Source organism: Solanum stenotomum, chromosome 6, assembly GCF_019186545.1.
Source record: "Solanum stenotomum isolate F172 chromosome 6, ASM1918654v1, whole genome shotgun sequence".
Classification (NCBI taxonomy): domain Eukaryota; kingdom Viridiplantae; phylum Streptophyta; class Magnoliopsida; order Solanales; family Solanaceae; genus Solanum; species Solanum stenotomum.
Window position 1 is genome coordinate 58,268,605 of NC_064287.1, and position 24,726 is coordinate 58,293,330.

The 24,726-nt window shown below is 32.3% G+C and overlaps 4 protein-coding genes across 4 annotated transcripts; 2 read left to right on the forward strand and 2 right to left on the reverse strand.

Moving 5' to 3' along the window:
- The first annotated feature begins 918 nt into the window (after positions 1-918).
- On the forward strand, positions 919-4,019 carry LOC125867292 (uncharacterized). Its single transcript, XM_049547732.1, has 4 exons — positions 919-1,116; positions 2,303-2,441; positions 2,633-2,914; positions 3,192-4,019. Exons 2-4 carry the CDS (start codon positions 2,307-2,309, stop codon positions 3,813-3,815), a joined length of 1,041 nt encoding a protein of 346 aa, XP_049403689.1. The 5' UTR covers positions 919-1,116; positions 2,303-2,306; the 3' UTR covers positions 3,816-4,019.
- A 168-nt stretch (positions 4,020-4,187) lies between these two features.
- LOC125867295 (chlorophyll a-b binding protein 6A, chloroplastic) lies at positions 4,188-5,529 on the reverse strand. Its single transcript, XM_049547735.1, has 4 exons — positions 5,230-5,529; positions 4,910-5,012; positions 4,530-4,818; positions 4,188-4,436 (listed from the first exon to the last, which is right to left on the reverse strand). Exons 1-4 carry the CDS (start codon positions 5,421-5,423, stop codon positions 4,282-4,284), a joined length of 741 nt encoding a protein of 246 aa, XP_049403692.1. The 5' UTR covers positions 5,424-5,529; the 3' UTR covers positions 4,188-4,281.
- A 752-nt stretch (positions 5,530-6,281) lies between these two features.
- On the reverse strand, positions 6,282-13,501 carry LOC125867301 (uncharacterized). The gene is made up of 4 exons (XM_049547742.1): positions 13,381-13,501; positions 9,951-10,136; positions 8,950-8,989; positions 6,282-6,595 (listed from the first exon to the last, which is right to left on the reverse strand). Exons 1-4 carry the CDS (start codon positions 13,381-13,383, stop codon positions 6,543-6,545), a joined length of 282 nt encoding a protein of 93 aa, XP_049403699.1. The 5' UTR covers positions 13,384-13,501; the 3' UTR covers positions 6,282-6,542.
- A 1,815-nt stretch (positions 13,502-15,316) lies between these two features.
- On the forward strand, positions 15,317-18,157 carry LOC125867296 (chlorophyll a-b binding protein 6A, chloroplastic-like). The gene is made up of 4 exons (XM_049547736.1): positions 15,317-15,598; positions 15,908-16,010; positions 17,146-17,434; positions 17,993-18,157. The coding sequence occupies exons 1-4, from the start codon at positions 15,405-15,407 to the stop codon at positions 18,145-18,147; spliced, it is 741 nt and encodes a 246-aa protein (XP_049403693.1). The 5' UTR covers positions 15,317-15,404; the 3' UTR covers positions 18,148-18,157.
- Positions 18,158-24,726: the final 6,569 nt, after the last annotated feature.

Consider the following 24,726-nt stretch of genomic DNA (forward strand, 5'->3'; position numbering starts at 1 on the left):
TATTCTTATATTTGATGTTGTCATGTTTTACTTGAATTCAGGTCTATCGAATACAATCTCTCCATTTTCACAAGGTAGGGATTTTTATACTTAATGTTAAGATGTTTTTCTTGAGTTGAGATTTGTTGAAAATGCTATTTTTATCTTCACAAGATAAGGATACGACTACGTAACATTCTCCTTCCCAAACTTCTATTATTTGTTGTTGCTACTATTCTCGAACTTGATATTGATATGTTTTACTTGAATTGAGATCTATCAAAAACACTATCTCCACCTTCACGAGTTAAGAAGTAGGATTACGTAATACCATCCTTCCCAGACTTCACTGATAAGATTTTCCCATGTGTTATTATTGTATTTCACTCCCCATATTTTGAGGAATATCAATTTTTATTTATTACTATTAGTTTGGAGTTTAATCATTTAGTATTCAAAATCAACTAATTAAACTAGTTCAATTTCTCTATGGAGTATGAGTTAGAGATTATGGACCATTTCCCCTCTAGAATTGTCAATACAAGAAATTCGCCATGAAATATTAATGCCTATTTCATTTAAAACAATATATAAAAAGTCAACTATTATATTTACTTCTCAACAAATAATTATGAATAAAAGTTCCATACAACTTAAATTCTAACGCATTAAAGGACTCTTTTTTACTTTTAAGATATAATCATATCATTCTCTAATAAGTAGATCATCAAAATTTAGCGTTAAACTATATAATAATATACTACCTGAAATTTAATTATTAAACATTTTTATCACTTTAAGGACAACCAAAAATAACCATACAATTATTTTCTTACTATTATTATTATTTTCTTTTTCTTATTTTTTTTATTATTATTATTTGACCCCACTCCTTTTTTTAAAAAAAAAATCAACAAAAGTAGGAGTAATTGGTTAGTTATTCTTTAATTAGTCAAAAAAGCCCGCGTAGAGACATATTCTCATTTGGCGTGTGGTCAACACGCCGTCGTTTTGCTATTCCTCTTCACCTACGCATCAACTACTCCATCTTCTTTGATCCTTTTCTTCATCTCATTTCTCTCTTTATTCACAAAATTTCTTCCTCTGAGTTTTCACACAAGTTTTTTCTGTCTTGAGGTACGGTTTTTTTGTTTAATTTCAATGTATCAAGATTTAATTGTTTGGTAGCTTCAGTGTTTTTTTGATGTTTGATTTAAGTTGTTGGTTGAATTTGAGAATTGGGTATTGATTATTAGTGTTTTATATAAATGAGTTTTGCTTAAAAGATGAATCTTTGATGTTGGAATGAAAAGGGTCCAATTGGGTATAGCTAACTTCAATGAGTTTGGAGTTTATTTTTGTAGTTATTGTTTTGTTATATTGGAAATGAGTTATTGTTGTTGAGCTGAAAGGGTATTGATTTTTAGTGTTTTTTAGTAATGGGTTTTGTTTAAAAGTTGAATCTTTGATATTGGAATGAAAAGGGTCTAATTGGGTATAGCTAACTTCAATGAGCTTGGAGTTTATTTTTGTAGTTATTGTTTTGTTATATTGGATATGGGTTTTTGTGTTTGAGCTGAAATTTGATCTGTATTGATGTATGAATTGCATAATTGCATACAGAGTGTTGTACTTCAATCTGAGAATTGTTTGCTTTTCTCTTTTTTTGGCTACAGTTACTGTTTAGCTATTTTGTTTGGGTGATTACAGTGTTTTGTTTGATTTAAGTTGTTGGTCGAATTTGGGAACTGGGTATTGATTCTTATTGCTTTTTATTACTGGGGTTTGCTTAAAAGACAAATCTTTGATATTGGAAATGAAAAGGGGTCCAAATGGAGCAAAAGGGATATGGAGGATTCATACCGCCGGCCCCAATTAGTTTAAGATTAGGTCATAGTAGTTATTGGTGTTGTTATATTGCAAATGGATTTTTGTGTTTGAGCTGATATTTGATCTGTATTCATTCTTTGGAAGTATTAGGTTGGCTTAACAAATGGTTGAGCTTCTTTTTGAATATTTTGGTTAAAAGACTTGCTGATGAAAACTGGTAATCAAAGTTAATATTTAAGACTACTAGGTCAAAACTCCTTTTATAAGAATTGTATACATGAACGCGAACCTTATATATGGTATTCCGGTTTCAAGATATATATATATAGATATATCAACGGCTGGACTCTTTTCTGGACTTCCTTAATGTTGATATTATCAAAAAGTGGTTGGCTTGTGATTCCTTGTCCTCATGCTTGCTTTGTTAATTGTCTCTTGAAGATTCTGTTGCTCAAATTTATTTTGATTTTTGTCTTGGTCATCCTTCTTCCAGTAAAATGGATTTTTTCTCTAGGAATACAAGTGATGACTCTTCAGGTTTCCAGCAAGACATTGCTAGGTGCCCATTTTTGACGAATATCAATGAGCCAACTAATTTTTCCTTCTCAAGCCCCATTGGTTTTCCCGTTCCAGTAAGTTGTTAATTGATCACTTATTTGCAGAAGAACTTTTCTTTGCATCTTTGTAAAATAGTTTGCATGTTGCTGAATCAATCCTGCTAAGGCCTCTCATTTTTGTCTGCTACATTGGTGGGGTGACCATGTCCCTGTCATTCTAAATTGATGTGAAGTCTTTCTCATGATAGCTGCTGCACCTGAATCAGGTACGTGGAGGAAAAGGTCCTATCTTCGAGGATGGTCCTAACTTTGACATGGCATTCAGGCTTTTCCATGGCCAGAATGGTGCTGTCCCACTTTCTGGGAGACTGTCCATTACGAATGAGAAACCAGATCCTGAACCTGCAGCTCGTCATTTCAACCCTTTGGTGGCAAAGGCAGCTACCATAAGTCTCTCATCTTTTGGATTTGGAGGACCATTTGGTTTTGATTCATTCTCTGAGAAGTGGAAGAATCAAAAGAAGAAGTCTGAGTCATCCAAAAGACAGGTTTGAGCCATTTCCTTTCAGTTTTGTATCTCCCAAATTTCTCAATATGTCAAAACGGTTGAATTTCATTGTAACTTCTGAAATATGACTTTGTCAAATGTTCATGGTCCAGTGAAACACTTTATTTGACTTCTTGATAGCAATAGGTCAAAATTGTTAATTTTCGTATAACTCTTGAAATATGATTGTTGGTGGACTTGAGAAACTTTTCATTATTGATAGAATAACCAAAACTCAGTCATATTGTTCTTGCTAACCATCATTTTGGATCTATCAGGGAGGAGATTCAGAACATGAAGCACTAAGCAATGAGTGGTTGCAGAATGGGAATTGTCCTATTGCGAAGTCGTACCGTGCTGTAAGTACTGTCCTTCCTCTTGTAGCAAAGGTTTTTCAGCCCCCTCCTGGTGTGAAACTCAAGTGCCCCCCTGCTATAGTAGCTGCCCGAGCTGCTCTATCACGGACAGCCTTTGCGAAAAACTTGCGACCACAACCTTTGCCTGCAAAAGTATTAGTGATTGGTGTTTTGGGCATGGCAGCAAATATTCCTTTAGGCGTATGGAGAGAACACACTGAAAAATTTTCACCATCTTGGTTTGCAGCTGTACATGCAGCTGTGCCATTCATAGCCATTCTGAGGAAGTCCATTTTGATGCCTAAAGCGGCTATGGCGTTTACCATTGGAGCATCTGTTCTGGGGCAAGTGATAGGCTCAAGGGCAGAACGACTTCGGCTCAAAACAGTTGCAGCTAGGGAACTGGTTCCTATGGAAAGCTCTACTCCAGGACACATCCATCTAGTCGTTGATGAAGCTAGAGGGGGACACTGCAACGAGATTGTTGCTTCAAACAAGGTTCCTTTGCATGCCGGTTTCCTTTCATCAGCTAGTGTAGTTAGCTGATGCTTGGCATCTATAATGTTGTATTGATTAACCTAATGCAGGATGTGCCTGCATCTATTCTTTGCATTTGTTGTAGTCCATGGGCAAAGTTCAGCCTTAGAGAGAGAAGTTGTGAGGATGAGCATTATTCTTGTTTGGTGAGAGTTTGTATTTTTGTGAAGTACGAAGTACCAATAATATTTGAGTGTGTTTCATGTGCCAAAATATACCAAAGTGATTTTCTTTTTATGATTTCGGTTTGAATATCAAAAAAAATTCCAAGTATTTAACAATAACTAGATGTTCCTCTCAATGTCGGAGCCAGGAATTCATAGCGCCACGCCACACCTATTGCAATATTTGAACCTCTTTACCAAACAACAACTACTAGACTAAGGATACACAAAAAGTCCATTCCATTAGAAATCTATTAGTACATGGGAGAGTTTTACAAGGTGTTTTTGGCTAATATATATGATGGTACAATTCAATTAGGGAAAATGCCTTTAGGGATAACAACATCCCCAATGTTGTTGTGCCATGGGTCAGCCAAGTGAGTTGCCAAGTTCTCCAATGGTCCTGTTCCTGGATATGCTGATTGTTGTACACAAAATCCCACAAATGCCAACAATGCAAGACGACCTAATCACAGATAATCATTCATAAAAAGTGAGATTGATATTGTCAGCATATATAACTTAAAATCGGTCAAGAGGAGTGAGTTAATATTCTAACCATTCTTGATTTCCTTGACTTTGAGTTCTTCAAATTTAGCAGGGTCTTTAGAGTAACCCAATGGGTCAAAAGCCCCACCAGGGTACTTCTTCTTTTCTGAATCCTTTTCCATACTCCTTTGATGCTCTACAAAGGCTATGGCTAGAAACTCAATAACCAAAATAGTAGGAAGTGTTCCCCATGGAACAGGCTGGCCCAAATATGTAGCTTGTCCTCCAGGAATGGCTGCCCATTCTTGGGCCTTGACCCAATTGCCTAAGCCCAATGCCTCTGGTACTAGGATTCCGGGCTTCAAAAATTGTAAACAAGGAATTTCGTTAAGAGTGTTCAAGATATAACGTATAAAGACTAAGCTTTATAGTAGAGAAAAAGAAGCTTACAACAGCAAGCATAGCCCATCTGCAATGAATAAGTTCAGATTCTTTGTATCTTTCCAAATTTTCTGGTACTTCTCCAAAACCAAGTGGATCAAATCCAAAATCTCTGCATTTATATATTTACAAATTAAAACTTGCATAAGTAATAATACAAATTTATACGTTTCAAAATGTTTTGACGTTAATTCTACTTATATAACCATCATAACTTTCAAAAATTAAAATCCATTAAGTTATCCAACTTTATATAACTAACGACTTAAATATCGTATAAGATCATACATCATCACATAAAATGAAACGAAGGGAGTACTACTACTTACCCGGGGGCTGAGCCATCGAGGTAGGATGGACGGGGCTGCCCGGGCATCCAATCGGCGGACATGGAGAATCGAGACATGGAGCTGGTAGCTCCGACGGACACCGGCATCGCCGCAGCGAATTTGGACTTGGAAGAAGAGAGAAAAGAGGGGCAAACAGCTGGAATTCCACAACTCATCAATGTATTAGAAGCCATCTCTTCTTCCTCTTTTTTTTTTTTTTTGGTAATTAAAAGATGTACAAAAAAAGTTGGATATGAGTAGAGAAGAAAGAAGAAAATGGATATGAGAATGAAAAATTGTGGAGTGTATAAGGAGGGAGTTTGAGATATAGGCAAATCTGAATTTTGATTGTTATTGGCTAAAGAGACTGGTTTCTGTTTTGTGATTGGTCCACGTGGAAGATGAAGTGGATATTTTGAAGGATATGTGATGTTGCTTTTGTGGCTAAGGTTGTCCTAGTGGGAGGAAATATCATATTTGGGGTTTATGATAAGTTTACATCAATCAAATTCATTAATCATTGATTAGAACATGATTATGCTATATAAGCTTACAAGTTAATATTGACAATGGAATTTACATCTTAAGTTTCTTCTATTTTTGGTGGGGGTAAGGGGATTAATCACGAAGGAGCCGATATCCGGTTCGACTAATTTAGATACGCATATCCATCAGGTAGAAACTTATCCACACCATGTTTACACCAAAGCAAAGTAATGTTAAGCAAAGTAATTTAACATGGTTACTTAATAAGTAATTAGGTGAAAATGAGTATTGTTTAATTATCCTTAGTTTGGTACAAATGTTGAATGAAGTAAGTGTATAACCGTCACATAGAGCCCATTAAGAGGGAGGACTCCCTACTAATCTACTAGATATTTCTCTATTCACGAGGTTTGAACCTAATACCTTAAGTTAAGGATGGATTGCACCATATATCCAGGGGTTACAACTTTTTAAGTTAAAAAGTACAGCTGACAAATCACACACTTGGCCAGCAATTTTCATACATCCTGAAAAGTTTAATCCTACTAAAAAAAGTTGTTGATGCATTATGTCTGTATCTTAGAGCTCTTGTCACTGCAAAAATCATAAAAAGTAGTTCTCTTGAACAGTATATTGCTAAACAGAACCGCAACGATATCAGAAACTTTCCTACAGCATGAAACTCAAGGCAATCTGAGTATTTTAAAAGAACCAGATGCAGGTCAATCAATTGCCAGTTTACAAGTATACAGATCTTTGTTGAGGATTAGATGTTCCCAGAATGTACGTTGTCACCGATTTGCACCACCATCTGAATCGTGAGGCTGCTAAAATTCATCATTTGGTTTCACGATATTCACATCCTCGAATTCATTGTCATCTAAAAGCAGGAAAGATGCACAGTTATAATGAGCAAAGATTGACCAAAATGCATATCGTAAAGCTAAAAGTTAGAACAGAATAGTATAAAATCAAATGCGAATTTTCAAAAATTGAAAAGCTCTTGGGAGGGACATGAAGATCACAACCAAAAAGCTAAACTAGTTTAACCTCAAAATCACCATAACAATCAAAAGCACTACCGGTTTTCTTGTAATTTTGGACATGTGAGGCTGCATGCTTGCATTGCCACTAGAAGTTCAAAAGATTCCAGTCCCAAGATAGGATCAAGACTAGATAGAAGTTTAAATGGTTCCTGTGACGCTCATGATGGAGGGCGAGTCACATAGAAGGATTGGCAGGTTTCTAGGCTGCCAAGCTTCTAAAGGAGTGCACATATTACCTTCAGCGAATTCCACATCGAAATGGTAGAGGAAAATGAAGAGTTCTATAAGACATACCACAAGTTCATATGGTATGGCCTCTTTTGGGCTCGATGATGACGTAGCCCAAGGGAAAATTCCATGAGGCCTGTAGGTCAAAACGGACAATATGTGCCATGGGCTTGGGTCGTGACACTATCGGTACCAAGATAGGATCAAGTCCTAAAGCAAACTATGGAGGTTTATACTTGTCTAGTCAATGAATACTTAATGCTGATATTCTGAGATATGGATGAATGGGAATAAACAGAACAAACAGGAAGCTGCACTTGTTTAAAGAGGCTGCAAAGGACAAGAAAGAGGAGCATTTATAGTGAAGGAAACCGGTGTTAGGCATCACATGCCCTCCTCTTGAAAGAAAGAACTCGATTCTGTCTTTTCCCTTCCACCCTTTCTTCCTATTCTTAATTTTACTTTCAAAATTATGAACTTTGTAAAGACACGTTTCTCCCAATATCTCTCCTACGTTCTCATAGTATTAATAATAAACTACATTTTTGCCGTATTCCAGTTAATCCAAATCAAATAAGAACATGCACTATCATTTCCTGTCAGTACAAAAAAGTATATGCAGCTATTCCAATCATCCACTCCACTCACTGTTTTCCTTACTCAGACCTAAATATAAATAGCTAGTACTCCCTCACTTCCACTTAGATAGGTCTTCTTTTCTTTTTCACTGTGTTGATAATTCCTTATTTTCATTTTGGGTAGTGATGAACAAAGAATTCACTTAAAATTAATGCGCCAAAACCCATAACATTTTAAAACTAGCCTTATTTTTTTGGTGTAAACAAAACTGTATAGAGGAAGTAGAGGAGTTGGTTGATTCCCTAGGTACTTTGTAAAGTTTAGATTTGAATCTCACTCCCCTGTAACATGTTTCAGATGGTGGACAGCGTTTCTAATGCTGAAGAATATAACAGTACTAATTCTCAAAAAAATGAAAACTCTTAAATAGACTTCCCACCTACCTAAGGATTTGTTTCTTACTCGACATTAAACTCCTTGAAGTCTAAAAGGAAGATTAATCTCCTTGAACAGATGCTACAAACATATTTATAACAATTTGGAAGCTCGTGATAATGAGAAAGCAAGGAAAGTGTACTCCACTTAGCCATCACGAAGTAACAAGGATAAATCTTTCCAGTTCACCTAAAATAAGCTAGGCTCTTCTTTGTATTTTGTTCAGTTAATAACCCTTTCTCCATAATGTTGATTCAGTGATTCCCCTTACTAAGTATTTCCATTGAAATAAGGTCAATCTCCTTTAGGTCATCCATGACATCACCAACCTCCACTCGTGTTTGTTGAATTAAAATACTTCACAGCCTATCCTTTCCACGTGAATTGCAGTTGCATCCCACATATTAAACTCCTATATATTCATTTAATTTAACTTACATGCCCGCATGAGGCGGAGGTGGAAGTGAAGATCAATGCACTAGTCATACCCAGAAGGGAAAGCTTCAAATATCTTGGGTCCATTATTCAAGGTAAACCTTAGTGTTAATTTTGTTTCTTCATTATTGTCATGGATTACCACACATTCTTATGGTATATCTTCCAAAATCTATACCTATCAGCTTTTGTGGCTGATTTCCCTAGGATTTCTCTAGGGTGATTCTTGAGTAAGGCATTTCTAATCAAGATAAGAAATGAGTCCCACCAAAGCTAGAAGACACAGATAGCCAATGATTATTCGCACGAAACAAAAGTTCATTAATCTTGAGCATTTCTTGCCCACCAGCGATTCTTTGGAAGTAACATAAAAGTACATTTGGGGAATGAGGAGACGAATTAGAGGCAGTCAAGAACAAACAAATTGACTTACGAAACAAAATTATCAGCTAATCAACTACGGAAATATCCACTAAAACTGGGAAAAGACAAATGTAACAGGGACGAGAACCTTTTCTCAGAGTCAGTGCCACCACAGCGTCATTTTCAACCTGAAAAGTGTTCAAAAACATTAAAAAAGAACAAATAATGCCATAAACTTGGATTAAATAAAGCAGTAAAGATAATCTGCTTGAGAAAAATACTTCATGAACCTCATGGACTTATTTCTTGTTATCGACGTATACTCATGTGACTCTCTCCATCACATTATAGATGTCATATGGGAATCAAAGTAGGAATATAACATTAATCTAAAATGGATGTAAATTGAGTGTGAAAACACAATTATCCTGTTACAATGTACATGTAAAGTTAAAAGAGCTCATTTTCTTAGTAAGGTGAACAAGTTTACCAATAGTGGGGAAAAACGGTGCCAAAAGGTTGATAATCTACAACATAATATGATCCTTTTTTGATGAAGAACATAATATGATCCTCTATGAACAACCCCAATCTTCTACAGAAGTACTTCCATCTGCCTAAGTCTTGGTGGGTGGATACATGGTATCAATATTGGTGAGAAGTATCCGGTACCTAATGGAATAATCAAAGTATGTGGAAGCTGACCAGACACTACCGTCATCCAAAAAGAAACCCAATTTTTATACACACAAGAACTTCATGGGTGCACCAAAAAGAAACAAGAAATGAAAGGTTATTCCTCACATGTAAATAGCCGTTCTCCATCCCATTTACCGGTTGATCCCTTAAAAGAGCTCTAATAATGTGTATTGCTGTTAATATGATATTAAAAAGAGTACTGAAAAATTTAAAAGAAGTAAAATTTGTTTTCAATTATGTGGTTGCCAGTTTTAGAACAGACCAAAAGGGAAAGTTGGACAGGTCATTGGCAATAGAAGTAGAATCTGTATCTGTATGGGTACAATTGATAAAAAGAGACTCAAAAACTGCTGATTACCCAAACTATAGATGATATTATATTTTCTAATTGTACCAACAGATCATATGATATCATGAAAAATGATGATGATAAGTATGGACAAAATTTACCTTCTGATCAGCTAGGGACTTCGAGTCTTCCAACACATCTCCAGCAGGCAGCAGGACTAATTGCTGATCATTAGCAGGTTGATCTATGAGGTTAGACAATTTCTCCTTCATTTGTAGAATTGTCTCAGTTGGGTCACATTGAATAAAGTAGGTGGTCTTATTACGCTTCACACGGATATACATTGCCTGCATAGAGAAAAGAGAGATTAAAGAACCAAATTGATTTACAGTATGGAAATAATCCATCAGCGTCACATTCTCTTTGAAGTTACCTATGCTTCTAGTTGATGTTCAAATACACGCTAAGATATTATAATACTCAGTAGTGGTTCCATTAGTTTTTAGGTTTATATGCTATTATCTAGATCCATCATCCATGTGGCATGTAGTTCCTTGGTTTTTTGAAGGTTATATCCATCTTAATTTGCATATTTTCATTGTTTTTGAGTCTGGTGATAATACAAACAAACAGTCAACAATTTATTTGTCCTAACAGTGTAACTTCCAAAAGAGTTCGGCTTTGTGAAGATTGGCAAATATTAGCTTAATGCCATATTTATTGTATAAACCCCTGGTGATTGCCACTCATACTTGCTCTGCCAGACTTACATAGTGATCATAAACAAGAAAGTAATACTAATACTAATCATGTAATAAATACTTATATTTGTCTAAAGGAAACTTTTAATGTTTCCTTCCAGGCATTTTCTGCCCATATATATGAGTATATTCATCTTATTTATCACCTCCAAAAAAGTTCAATTGCCTTCTCATATAAGTATATTCATCTTATTTATCACCTCCAAAAAAGTTCAATTGTCTTCTCACTCTGTGTATTGACATTTGACATAAGTACATAACATTATAAAGCAAGCTTCGAAGAAGGAGGTGTACTCAGAGGCTCCGACCAGATGGACTATAGTCCTCCCTCTCTCTCTTTCTCTCTTGTGTTTGTCTAAAAAGGTGATCATGGACAAATAAAATGGCAGCATTGAAATTTAGATAAAGTGGAGTCCTTCTGCTCTTTCCAACGGTTCATCAAGCCATAATCTTTCTGCTAATTGGACTTAAATCATTCTTCCCCATTCTTCTTCATGTATGTATTACCCTTGAATGAGTAAAGATCCATTTATGAAGAGTATATGCATAATGTGCATTTACTTGGTAAGATACATGTACATACTGAAACATAAAAATTGGATTACGCCGAGAAGTTGTCAAGCATCCTAAACTAAGCCATCTCCTTAACCACTCAACCCAAGGCTTGCAAGTACTCAAACAATAGTTGCTTCTTTGTAAAACTATGGTAAGTGAAGGTGTTAAAACGGCCCGTGGTAGACCTAAAATCACAAGGAAGTTGTCTCGAAAGACCTACAAAACCTAGGTATCAATGCAAACTTGGCATCAATATAAAAATTTTAGTTAAATATAGGGCACACTGGAAGAAAAAGATCCAGATACATGATATCTACTAGTTGAGAATACGTTCTAGGCTTGTTAGAGAACTTCTATTATTATTATTACTATTATTATTATTTGTATATATATACTTATTTCTATATATATGAAACTTACATTTCACTTTATTTATTTAAAACGATGATGATTTGACATGAGCTTAAATGAAGAAGAAGAGATTCATATAGCCGAGCCCAACTTGATTGGGACTGAGTCAGAGTAGTAATTGTTGCTGTTGTGGTTCCTTTCTCAACTTAAGAAGGAATTGGAGTTCTTGTATTTTCTTTAATCCAGAAAAACAAGCAATAGAATATCCAGTCGACCTCGGGTAGCACTACCTAACTGGTTGGGCTCAATCTATGCTTAACTCTAAGCTCAGAGATTTGTCTATTCATAACCTATTATGCTGAAATTCTCAGCTAAATTCCCACGTCAACCAGAAAAAAAAGGAGAACACTGTCAAGGAGCAAAGCTAATAAGTAACTGCCCTCTATGATCAAACACCATTTGTTGGCAAACAGAAAAGCATGCTAATAATCATCTTCGTCCAGAGTAACCACTAAAATTGGAAACCAAATGCATCAGAGAAAATAATTCACCTAATAGCATCCAAACTAACGAGTATTTTGAGAGAAAGAACTCATAAGTACTAATAACGTAGTGCAATTGAGGGCAGTTTTTCCTCTGTCATAATATATCTAGAAGAAGACTTCTTAAAAGTAAAACCCAAAATTTGTAAACCTCATGGCAATACAATATTAAATATTAAGGCTCAAACAGCAATCATATGAACAGCTTATCCACATAGTACAATCAATCAAGTATCTCACTGGCTCGCTCCCACTTATTTGGGGTCTGCTATATTATGGTTGGATATAAAATTAGTTACAGGTCAGCCAAACACAATAACTTTGGCTCAAATCTTGTATATGCCTTCGGCAAAATGAAGATAAAATTGATACTGACTCCTTGGAATTTGGTAGCCTCAACTCCATTAACAAGTAACAACTACTTATTCAATACTTTTTCGCTTTACACCCATTATCTCAAGTTTTTGAACAAACTAATCCATTGCCACAAATAGTTCACCAGAGAAAATTAAGTTCCCCACCCACCCCCAACCCCCAGAGTGAACATTTCCAGAATTATACAGAGGAAAAGAAGTAGACCCAAATCAAATAGATATATGAGCAAAAAAACGGAGATCATATCAATACTGACTCCTCAAAATTTGCTAAGTTCAATTCCATTAACAACTACTTATGAATCCATTTTCCACTTTACATCCATATTCTCAAGTTCTGGACCAAACCAATTCATTGACACAATTACACAAACAGTTCATGGGAGAAAATTAAGTCCCCCACCCAAACCCCAGATGAGCATTTCCAAAATTATACACAGAAAAGAAGTATACCCAAATCAACTAGACATGAAGTAAAATTAAAATAAAATTATGGCATACACCTACACTGAAACACACACATCACCCCAACACCCATCCAGGTGATCATTTCCAGAATCATACAGAGGAAATGAAGTATACCCAAATCAACTAGACATATGAGAAGTAAAATTGAGATAAAATTATGGCATACACCTATACTGAAACACACACACATCACCCCCACCCACAAATGAGCATTTCCAGAATTATACAGAGTATATGAAGTACACCCAAATCAACTAGATATATGAGTAGCAAAATGGAGATAAAATTATGCCAAATACCTATAAACACACACACATACATCACCCCCACCCCCAAATAAGCATTTCCAGGATTATACAGAGGAAATGAAGTGTTCCCAAATCAACTAGACATATGAGAAGTAAAATTATGGCATGTACCTACACTGAAACACACACACAGAGATCAAAATTGATAAGAAAAATTCAAGAATGCAAAATGGGTATTGACAAGAAATTGAAACAATCAAAGGGGAATTAAAGGAAAACACTAAGAACAAACCATGGTGTCTATCGTCGGTGATTCTTCTTCTTCTTGTCCAAAAAAAAATTGATCTTTGGCCGTGGGGTTTCTTCAAGCTAAATGTCGGTTTTTAGGTGGCAAAGTTAAGGCGTTAAATAAGAATTGGCCCTTTAAGATTGAGAGTACATCAATTTGACCCCTATTATTTATGAAATGAAATTTTCAGTGTCTAAATTTTTACTAAACTTTATCCTATCCGGTGTTTGATATCGTATCTTGACTTTGAGTGTTGTAATGTAAAAACCTTGGTAGGGAGTGTTAGTGCATTAGTCGAGTTCCTTTGGTGATTATTTTGTCCCATTTTTTTTTATCCCTAATGCTAAATTCAATTTATTTTTCTAAAAACATAAATTTCAAATACTTTTACTTGACAAAATGAGAAATTTATGTACACCTATGTTATGTATTAGAATGAATTAAGTTTTTTTCCCTTAATGATGACAGCGTTAGAATCAGTTTACACACATTATGATAATTTTTCACCATGTGTGTGTGATTGTCTCTTATCAACACATGTATAGAATAATTTTATTTCAGACAAACTTAAGAGATCGCTAGGTAATTATCGAAATTAAGGGAGTATCACAATATAAAATTTGAGATTAAATTTATTTGATGTTTGTCCATAGGTATAATTAACTAAATCAAGATAATATATAACTCAATTAAGATTTTATCTATCTCATATAAATAGACGGTGGGACTATAATTTCAAAATTATAATTGGGATAATCTTGTTTATCATACGACATAAATTCAATAACAGATGAAGGATTGTTATATTAGAGAATTTTGGACTATAGTTATTTTTGACTCGCTAAAGTTTTTGTCGACTACTATACCCTCTTTTGTCTCTGGGTGGTGAATGTATCTAGCGAAAATCTTTCCTTGTTTGAATGTTGTCGTTCACTTTTAAAGTTGCATAATCTCAAGATGCTACTGAGTGAACGGATTTTATCAGTTAGAAAGATTGTCTGAGGATTTTCGGACTATGCTTATTTTCAATTCGCTAAAGATTATGTCGGCTACTACACCCTCTTTTGTCTCTAAACGTGACGTTTGTATTCAATGAAAATATTTCCTTATTTGAATTCTGTCATTTACTTTTAAAGTTACGTCATCTCAAAATACTTCCTAGTGAATGAATCTTATCGAATTGATCGTCATGACAAACAATTATTTTGTATAATTTACATTATCAGCTTGAGAACTCAACACATACCCTATCACATTATCAAAACTAACAACTAGAATTTGAGTAATATAGCATAGAATCTAATATTTCATAAAAGAATTAAAATGAATATAACTCATATGTAATGAGATGGAGTTATCCACATATAAAAGACCAATTTTCTATCCTCACACCACTATGAAAACTAAACAAATTATGATATTCAACATGCTCTCAATAATTAAAAAACAGCCAATGCTCTGAAGTGTCAATTTTGCACTAGTGAAATTGCAAGAAACCTTTAAGCAATTTATGGTATGACTTAACAAAATGAGTGAAAATTATAAGAGACTAAAATTTAAATTACATCATCAATCATTTTATCTATCTAATTTCAATAAAGAAGATTATATTATACTTATATTGATGAAAAATAATAAGTACATCTAATAACATAATTAAAACACATCCTTATTCCATTTTTAATTAAACTTCTACACGAAAACACAGAAATTGAATTTTCTTATTTAAAATCTTTGATATTTTTTCCAACTAGGATAAACCTAAGCCACAAAACCACCATCACATATCCTTCAAAATATCCACTTCATCTTCCACATGGACCAATCACAAAACACAAACAATTCTCCTTAACCAATTATAATCTACATTTAGATTTGCCTATATCTCAAATTCCTTCCTTATACTCACCACAATTTACACCATTTTTTCCCCACCATTTTTTCCCCATTCTCATATCCATTTTCTATTTTTCTCTACTCATCTCCAAATTATTTTTTTGAACATTTGTTAAATTAACCAAAATAAAATGGCTTCTAACACATTGATGAGTTATGGAATTGCACCTGTTTGCCCCTCTATTCTCTCTGCTTCCAAGTCTAAATTCGTCACCGCGTTGCCGGTATCTGCCGGAGTTACCAACGACACGTCAAGGTTCACCATGTCGGCCGATTGGATGCCCGGGCAGCCCCGTCCATCCTATCTCGACGGCTCAGCCCCCGGGTACGTAATACTCTTTATTTCATTTTACGTGACATATATGATCTAGCACGATATGTAACATGTTAATTTGATATATAATAAGTAGGTTTGATAGGCATTAAAGTTGAATTACTTAATTTTTGAAATGTGTGATGGTTATAAGAGTAGAATGACATGAATCATTTTGGAATGACACTTGTTGTTTCGAAAATTGAATAATTGTTAAGGATGACTATTTGTTGAATATTTTTAACTAGGGAAGATTTATACAATAAATTTGTATTATTCTTTTTATGCTAGTTTTAATTTTGTATATATATATAAACGCAGAGATTTTGGATTTGATCCACTTGGTTTTGGAGAAGTACCAGAAAATTTGGAAAGATACAAAGAATCTGAACTTATTCATTGCAGATGGGCTATGCTTGCCGTTGTAAGCCTCTTTTTCTCTTATACTCCTTTTTAGCTTTGCTATTTCATGAAAATATTTAACTTATATAGATCGACAATATATAATAATAATTGTATATTATCGATGTATATTAACATGTTGTAGCTGGTAACTTTCTTTATTTTACGAGTTTCTAGCTAATTCCACTTTATGGACAACCCTTGTAATATGTTTCTGGTGCCCTTTATGAGTAAGGTTAATCGAAGGTCGGAGAAAGTTTATTGGCAAAAGGGAACCATTTCTCACTCAGCCCTCATGTGAATGCATAGAAGTTGAACTTTTTTTACTAAAAAGGAAAATGAATTGAAAACAATAAAAGTCAAGTTGTAATATTTACACAGTTCATGTAGTAATATTTTTGAACAATTTTATGCATTGCCTTTAAGATTTTTGACAATTAAAAGCTAACTAGGAAGTAGCACAAAACATCTTTTGATTGGAAAATTATATTAGCTATATATATCGGTCAAATATAAGTTTTTATACCTGTACGCTAATCTTGAACACTTTTAGCGAATTTTCTGATTTCACCACTCTTTGACATACATCACATTCTAGAAAAGTTTTACACACAACAACAACAATCCATGTAGTTTCACAAGTGGAGTCTGGTCTTAGGAGAGAATAGTTTGTACACAAACCTATTACCTTGAGAGGTAGAGAAGTGATTTCCTAAAGACCCTCGAAGAGATTTACAAACAATGCAAGCAAGATATACAAATATACACATTTTGACAAATAATGCTAGAAAAATATACATATTTTAGAAGAGATTTATATATTACATTTAACCAATTTCCCTGACATAAAAATATATTCTCTCCGTTTAAAAAAGAATGACCTAGTTTGACTTAGAACGGAGTTTTAGAAAAGAAAGAAGACTTTTTAATCTTGTGGTTCTAAATTAAAGTTATGTCAAATGTACCAAAATGCCTTTTAATCTTGTGGACTTAAACATGCCACGTGAAAAGTTGAAGTTAAAGTGTTGCCAAAAAATGAAAGGGGCCATTCTTTTTTAAACAAACTAAAAAGGAAACTAGGTCATTCTTTTTGAAATGAGAGAGTATATTATTTTGAATTTTCTAACATAGATTTTATATATGAACAATTTTTGCAGCCAGGAATCATTGTACCAGAGGCATTGGGCTTAGGTAATTGGGTTAAGGCCCAAGAATGGGCAGCCATTCCTGGAGGACAAGCTACATATTTGGGCCAGCCTGTTCCATGGGGAACACTCCCTACTATTTTGGTTATTGAATTTTTAGCCATAGCCTTTGTAGAGCATCAAAGGAGTATGGAAAAAGATTCAGAAAAGAAGAAGTACCCTGGTGGTGCTTTTGACCCATTGGGTTACTCTAAAGACCCTGCTAAATTTGAAGAACTCAAAGTCAAGGAAATAAAAAATGGTTAGAATATTAACACACTCCTCTTATGCATTTTACATTTTCATTTTACGGATTTAAATTATATATACTGACAATATTGATCACTGTTATATATACTATTAGTTTAGTTTAACTTATGATAGCTAGACCTTGTTTGAAACAGCACGGAGTTGAAGAAAGAATTAAAGACTTGTAGTTATAGACATTTGTGTACATATAGATCATCTTATTAAGGGTTGGATGAGAATTCTAAAGTTCAATTATTTCTAAGTATAGAAATGTGTTAATCTTTTTGAGATAGACTAAATTAGAATGTGTCACAAAATTGGGACAGAGGGAGAAGTACTTATCGTAGAGATTTGCTTGTTGTTACTCTATAGTTTTAAGTTATCACACATGTTTTATAGGCTAACTTAACCTGATAATGTAACGAGACAAACCTACACTCGTTACTATACAAGTGATCTAATTTTGTAAATATCTTTTCAGATTATCAATGTATTTTTACTTGTTTTAGAAGAGAATTTTCTTATTATACGTTATTAATCTCACTTTTTTTGAACGATTATCTGTGGTTAGGTCGTCTTGCATTATTGGCATTTGTGGGATTTTGTGTACAACAATCAGCATACCCAGGAACAGGACCATTGGAGAACTTGGCAACTCACTTGGCTGACCCATGGCACAACAACATTGGGGATGTTGTTATCCCTAAAGGCATTTTCCCTAATTGAATTGTACCATCATATATACTAGCCAAAAACACCTTGTAAAACTCTCCCATATTGTACTCATAGTCTTGTAATGAAAATGGACTTTTTGTGTATCCTCAGTCTATGCATGATATCCCTATCTAATACCCATTTTATTCGAATGTGAATTCAAGATTTAAACTTGATTAATTTTTTATCAAAGCAATGAATTTTTGGAAATATAATATTTATACTTTCAAAGATTCGCAGCACGCAAACACAATGACATGTTATGCCATGTCGAAAGTAATGAATTTAGTTGAACCATATAAATATGTCCTAATTCAAATTACAAGGATGTTGTGAAGCTATTGTTGGCTTATAGTTTAACTAAACTTTGTTTCCTTCATAGCTCTCTTTCGAATCAAGTGAAATTTGAGATATACTTTTACATAAAGAGAGTCAATTTTGTGCCTTGATCTAATTTATTATTGGTTGATCGCTCAAAAAATGATTCTTATCCCACTCATATGGTAAAAGACTATTTAGGTTACTTCAAACAAAATAAGAGTTAACTAGCAGGGCTCGAAGAAAGGGACACACATTATATTTTAGGCAAATATCATGAAAAAAGACAGATAGGGATCCTCACTTATAAGAATGAGTTATAAATAAATTGTTGAGCTGGTTTTGAAATTTGAATTATAACCTAAAGGACAAATTTATGCGATCTAACTAAGTTCAAACTCCAGAACGAATAATAACTTAACAGTTGGACCAGAACGATTACACTAACTTCTTGGTTTTGCTCCAACTTGTAAAAACCATAAATTGTCATCATTGAAAACAAAATATAACTAAATAAAAATTATTTTATAGTAATTCAAGGTAGTAGTATAAAGTTCTTTTTTTTTTCTTTTACAAAAAAAAAAAAGGTTAATTGAAACTTTAAAAAAAGGCTGACAAAAATCATTGGGAACTAAATCAAAAAGCGCGGGCGTGCAAGAGTGCAACAGAAAAGCTGTTAGAAAATGAAACATATTTGTGTTTCTATTAGTCCATTATTTTAATTATTACTGTAATATAATATAAAAATACTTTAGAATAATTAATTATAGGGAATATAATTAGGGTTTTGGAAGTAGCTGTATGTACTTGATAATTATAGGGGCATAAGTTTTAGGGACACAAGAAAAAAGATACTGGAACTCACTTGTATAAGCGGCGCACTTTTTTTATATAAATATTTATTGATCCGACTAATTTAAATTTGTATTGCATAAAACGTTACATTAAAAGTGAAGGTATTTTACTTTTAATATTAAACTAGTGAACATAGTCGTGCTTCGCGCGATCCTTAAAATATTAGTGAATAGATATATATTTTTCCGTAAATTTAGTTTTTATAAAAAATAAAATTATCTATCTATATTTTATTTGTTTAGATTACATTTACAAATATGAATATTTTTATTGAAATTTCATTAGTTAATTGGTTGATTTCTTTCTTAAATTTAGGTGTCATTTTTTTTGTATACAATTAATTGAACTATAGCATAATAATGGGTTAAAAGGAAACTATCAGTGGATAGTGCCTTCGTTTTTTTTTTTAAAATGATATTCTTCACATACATTTCTTTTTTTACCCTAAAATAAAATCAAAACTTTTGAAAAGTAGAATTCAAAAACTAAAAACTCACCTTTTTTTTACATTTAAACAATTTTGTTATTTCTCCGAAATGTTAAATAAATGACTTGCATTTTAACTTCATGTAACACATAGCAAAAAAGGAACCAATTTATTATCAACATATATAAGCCAACATCTAACATGACCTTGATAAATTTTAAAAAACATTACAAAAATCCTTACAAAATCTAAAGAAATTAACTTAAACTTCAAGTTATAGCATTTACCATAATATGCAGTAAATATAGAAAAATGTGAGAACAACATAAATTTAGATGAATTCAAAAAGTGAATAATAAGTGCAACCGCATATTTCTAAGTTAAATTTTTTTTAGATGAAATTAAGAAAAGTAATCAATAAATTGTCATGAATAAGAAAGTGAAAAATATATGTGCAATCAAATTAATTTGTTTTAGAAGAACTTAAGGAAAATATACAATAATATTATATTGTCATGAAATTGAATCACTATAATAAAAAAGTGTTAAGTACAACACTTTTTTTGCAAAATTCCCGTGGCCACCAACTCTGTGTGAATGACAATATTAAGATAAGTAATTTCAAAAGAAAAATAAATAATTTTCAATGTGCATAAAAGTATGCATATCGTACACTATCCTAAGATAATAAACATCACAATGAAACAAAACCTGTCATTACTTTCAATTTTTTGAATAAAACCTCAATGTGCATTTGACAAAAATAATAGAAAGACAACTCCCATGCTGATAAGAAAATGATCAATCTGGTGGCGCATCGATGTCTTGAGCTAGTCAATGAAATATTTTAAATAATTTAGAAAGCTTTTACAAGTATCAAAAGTTACCATGAATATCATACCTTCTTAATTATGACAGATCAACTATAATGTGCCCGCTTACATATGCAATTAGCTATCCATTCATGATTGCAACAAAATCTCATATAATCAAATTTGATATTCTATAAAGGTGAGATGTAAGAAAATTGTCTACAAATCATATTATCGTTCAAAGCAATCTAAATATATATCATAGAAATATTATTTGCTTCTACATAAAATGACATTCTATAAAGGTGAGATGTAAGAAAATCGTCTATAAATCATACTATCGTTCAAAGCAATCTAAATATATATCATAGAAATATTATTTGCTTCTACATAAAATTTAAGATTTATAACAAAAATAAGTCAAAAAAAAAAAAAAGAGATAGTTTTGCTAGTCAGGAAACATATATACCTCAAAGCTTGATGGCAGTTGATCTTTGTTGTTATTCATTTTCCACATTAATCTGGGAGTGACATCTCCTCTTTCTTATATTTCTAATTGTTAATTGTTAATTACCAATTAATTTAAATGCTAATTAATGGGAGTAAGCAGTAGTTGGGCTAGGGAATACAAAAGGCCTATCTGTTAATTAGGATTTAGGAGTTACAAGTTTTGAAAGTAAACGGATGTCTTTTCCTATTCATAGAGTAAAAGCTTAAAATTAATAGAATCATTTTTTTCTATTTATTGACTTGATTATGTTACACATTAATTTAAAATAAGATAAATATGAAAAATTTAAAAATAAATATCAAAAATTTGGAAAAAAAGATAAATGTTATTCTTGGCTTTAGAGACATGCCACATCAGCAGCTTCATCTTTCTCCTTTATATAAATATATAGATTTTGCGTAACAGAAACCCAACAATATACACTACTCCTTTATTTAGTTAAGAAGATTTTACTACTAGTTGTTTTTTCCTACGAAACGGATCTGTATTAGGTAAATATCGCTCGCTTCTGTTTGAGGTGAAGCTAAGATTTCAACATAATAGGCAATTTAAGTGATAATAATTTGATCTTAAATATATTATATATATTTAATAAATTTATTAAAATAAATATATTATTTGAGTAAAATTTGATGGATTCGATTGAACCAGCATGTGGGCTACTAGCTCTCCCTGGCTCCAGTACTATGAAGTCCCGCAAATCCTACGAAAAAAATAAATTACACTAGACAAGCCTCTTACTATAAGCTCAAGCAAGAAAACATGTAAAAAAATTCAAACTTAATATCCTTTATTTAGTGATCGCTTGCTCAACTGACTCGACATTCGTCCCACTACTAATTTCAAAATTCTTACAATCATGCGTGACTGTTCACAGCTAATTTCGAGGGAGTTGCAAGTTGGTAGAATAGTCAAAAAAGTGTAAATAACACATGCATACAACAAAACCATAAATCTCTCAGAAATTAATTAATTGAATAATACTAAGTATATAGTAGGAGTTTCTGGTAGGCACATGCCTCTCCTGCCAATATTAATTAATACTGTTCTCATTCATCATTGAATCACAATACGTTGAAAATGATTTTAAACAGTAATTAATTAGTAACATAATAACTTAATTGTTATTAAATACGACTTTTTGGTGGCAAAGAGTATTTTTTGTAAATGTTCCTAAAATCTATAATGATATTTGATCAAATGACAATTAATTAGTGTCAATAAAGGTTTTAGCACTGTTTATATACAACGTCAATATAAGTAATAATAAATTATTTTTTATAAATTATAATATATTAATATATTTATTTTAAAGAACATTTCAAGTTTCACCTATTAAGAAACACTGATATTATCAATCAGAATGTTGTTCGATTAAGAATTGCATGTTTAGAAGATAAAATGAGAATGTTAAAATGAATATCTGAACGAATAATTAAAGGTGATTGAATTATGAATGAAGATATACGTATAAGGTAAGAATGACCTTGTTGATTGGTAAGATGAGAAAGGTGAGACAAAAATGGTGCATACATATAAACAACAAGAGATGCACGACTACTCTATTGAGGGAGTATGAGAGGTTGATTTTTACATCTATGAAGAAATGTATATGTGTGCCAAAAAAAATATTGAAAATATGTGATTAGACAAGACATGATTCAACTGCAATAGTTTATTGATAACATGAACTTAAATGAGAGGATATGAAAGTCGAAGATTAAGCTAGCTAGAAGGTTATTACTTCTTCTGTCCCTAATTACTTGTCAACTTTTAAATTGATACATCAATTTAGAAAATAATAATTAACATAGTGAGGGTCTAAGCCTAGGTACACAATGATTTTGGTATGTTTTAATTGATTTGAGGGTCAATTGATTACAAATTCCTTACCTACTTAGCCTATGTGCACATCATCCTTTTCGTACCCTCCTGATAAAATTATTACGAATATACTATTATTATTGTTGTTACTTATAAAAATAAATCTTTATTTTTCCTTCTTTTTAATTATTTAAAAAAAAAACATTTTTTTTATGTGTAGTTCGAGGCACATTTGGAAGACATTGAAGTCATGAATAATAACAGCACGCACCATTAAACTCAACTCTCATTTGTTGATTACTATAGCTGAATGCTGACCAGTGACCACCATAAAGTAAAATAAAATAAAATTATTTTAACTTTTTTTTTAATATTCTTGTTTCCCAAATTATATATCTTTATAACTTTATTTGGTTAAGAAATGTATTTATCGAATTTATATTATCGAGCATTAACCTTTATTGGGTAAGTAAATATATGTATATATGTATGAGTATAATAGATGTTAATTCTTGTTAACTTTTTTGTTTGATTAGATTTTTGAATTTTTTAATGAAAATTTTCTAACTTCTCCAAGTGACCGTAAGATTTAAGTTCAAAATCTGAGCATCTAACGCCTAATTTAATATTGGTTCGTTATTGCATCACACACATGAAATTAACTCTTTTTAATGCGTCAAATAAGTGAGAAGTTCTATAAATGAATGATAAATAAGACTCAAATTCAGAATCTTGAGCACCAAACTCAATCATATTTTCTTCAAAACTCGTAAACTCAATATGATATCATGTTAAAACGCATGATTACTTTATTTAAAATTTTAAATGGTTAGAGATATTTTTTTTAAAGGAAGTAGTGGTGGGGGTTTAGGGTGCACTAGTCCTACAAAAACAATTTGAAAATGTATATATCTGACAATATTATTCCCACACTTGTTCCTTCCAACACACTATACGATAAAACTTTTTCCATTTTTAATATTTATACTTTTTTAACTTCTCTTTCTTCTACTTCTCTTTCAATTTTCCTATTCTGTGTGCAATTTTTTTTGCAGCCTTTTCTAGATCATGATTCATCCCTATGGTTGGTCAATATTTTAATAATGATGTATTCCACCACACACCACTTTAAAAATAAATAAATTAAAACCTAACTATTGTAATTATTTTCTCGATCTCATATTAGTTAATATATTTTTCTTTTCGAGAATTAAATTAGGAGTATATAAATTTTTATTAATATTTATAGATATACATTTTCAGCATATTAATCTGAAAGAATTGCAATTTATAATTTTTTATATAATTATTAAATATTTAAATTACAAATTTTAAAAATATTAAATTAATTTTAAAGATTAATCAAAATTAACTTTTAAGAGGTAATCAGAACTAATATGGGATGGAGGGAGTTTATTAGAACCAGATTAATTTTGTGGTCTTATTGGATAAAAAATGTTCTTGTTTTATCAGTGTTGAGGGTATTTATTTATTTAATTTAATCAAGGGAAATTATTATATAATACATAGAAGTGGACATAATTGTAAAGGTTGGTTAGTTTGAAAACACACGCAAAATATTTGAATAAAAAAGAGATATTTTATCATATGTTTAAATGCTCAATTAGAATATATCATAAAAGATTTGGTGATGAGTTTAAGGAGTTATGGATGACAAATTTTGCCTTATATATAAATGGTAAGCATTCATCTTTAATCATGTTTAGTAATTGATTACAAAAGATTATAATACCTACAGGCTACAAGCATAAAGACTAATCCAAGATTTAAAACTTAATTATTGATTTTTGTAAAGATCTCAAGTTAATATAAAATAATAAATT

What these genes read in the sequence shown, in the direction of transcription:
- LOC125867292 (XM_049547732.1), top strand. Translation starts at nt 2,307, where the DNA reads ATGGATTTTTTCTCTAGGAATACAAGTGATGACTCTTCAGGTTTCCAG. An exon ending in CCATTGGTTTTCCCGTTCCA is followed by an intron (nt 2,442 to 2,632) that starts GTAAGTTGTTAA and finishes CACCTGAATCAG; the next exon opens with GTACGTGGAGGAAAAGGTCC. An exon ending in CTGAGTCATCCAAAAGACAG is followed by an intron (nt 2,915 to 3,191) that starts GTTTGAGCCATT and finishes TGGATCTATCAG; the next exon opens with GGAGGAGATTCAGAACATGA.
- LOC125867295 (XM_049547735.1), bottom strand. Translation starts at nt 5,423, where the DNA reads ATGGCTTCTAATACATTGATGAGTTGTGGAATTCCAGCTGTTTGCCCC. An exon ending in GATGGGCTATGCTTGCTGTT is followed by an intron (nt 4,819 to 4,909) that starts GTAAGCTTCTTT and finishes CAATTTTTGAAG; the next exon opens with CCCGGAATCCTAGTACCAGA. An exon ending in AGTCAAGGAAATCAAGAATG is followed by an intron (nt 4,437 to 4,529) that starts GTTAGAATATTA and finishes ATCTGTGATTAG; the next exon opens with GTCGTCTTGCATTGTTGGCA.
- LOC125867301 (XM_049547742.1), bottom strand. An exon ending in AGTCCCTAGCTGATCAGAAG is followed by an intron (nt 8,990 to 9,950) that starts GTAAATTTTGTC and finishes AACACTTTTCAG; the next exon opens with GTTGAAAATGACGCTGTGGT. An exon ending in GGCACTGACTCTGAGAAAAG is followed by an intron (nt 6,596 to 8,949) that starts GTTCTCGTCCCT and finishes TCCTGCTTTTAG; the next exon opens with ATGACAATGAATTCGAGGAT.
- LOC125867296 (XM_049547736.1), top strand. Translation starts at nt 15,405, where the DNA reads ATGGCTTCTAACACATTGATGAGTTATGGAATTGCACCTGTTTGCCCC. An exon ending in GATGGGCTATGCTTGCCGTT is followed by an intron (nt 16,011 to 17,145) that starts GTAAGCCTCTTT and finishes CAATTTTTGCAG; the next exon opens with CCAGGAATCATTGTACCAGA. An exon ending in AGTCAAGGAAATAAAAAATG is followed by an intron (nt 17,435 to 17,992) that starts GTTAGAATATTA and finishes ATCTGTGGTTAG; the next exon opens with GTCGTCTTGCATTATTGGCA.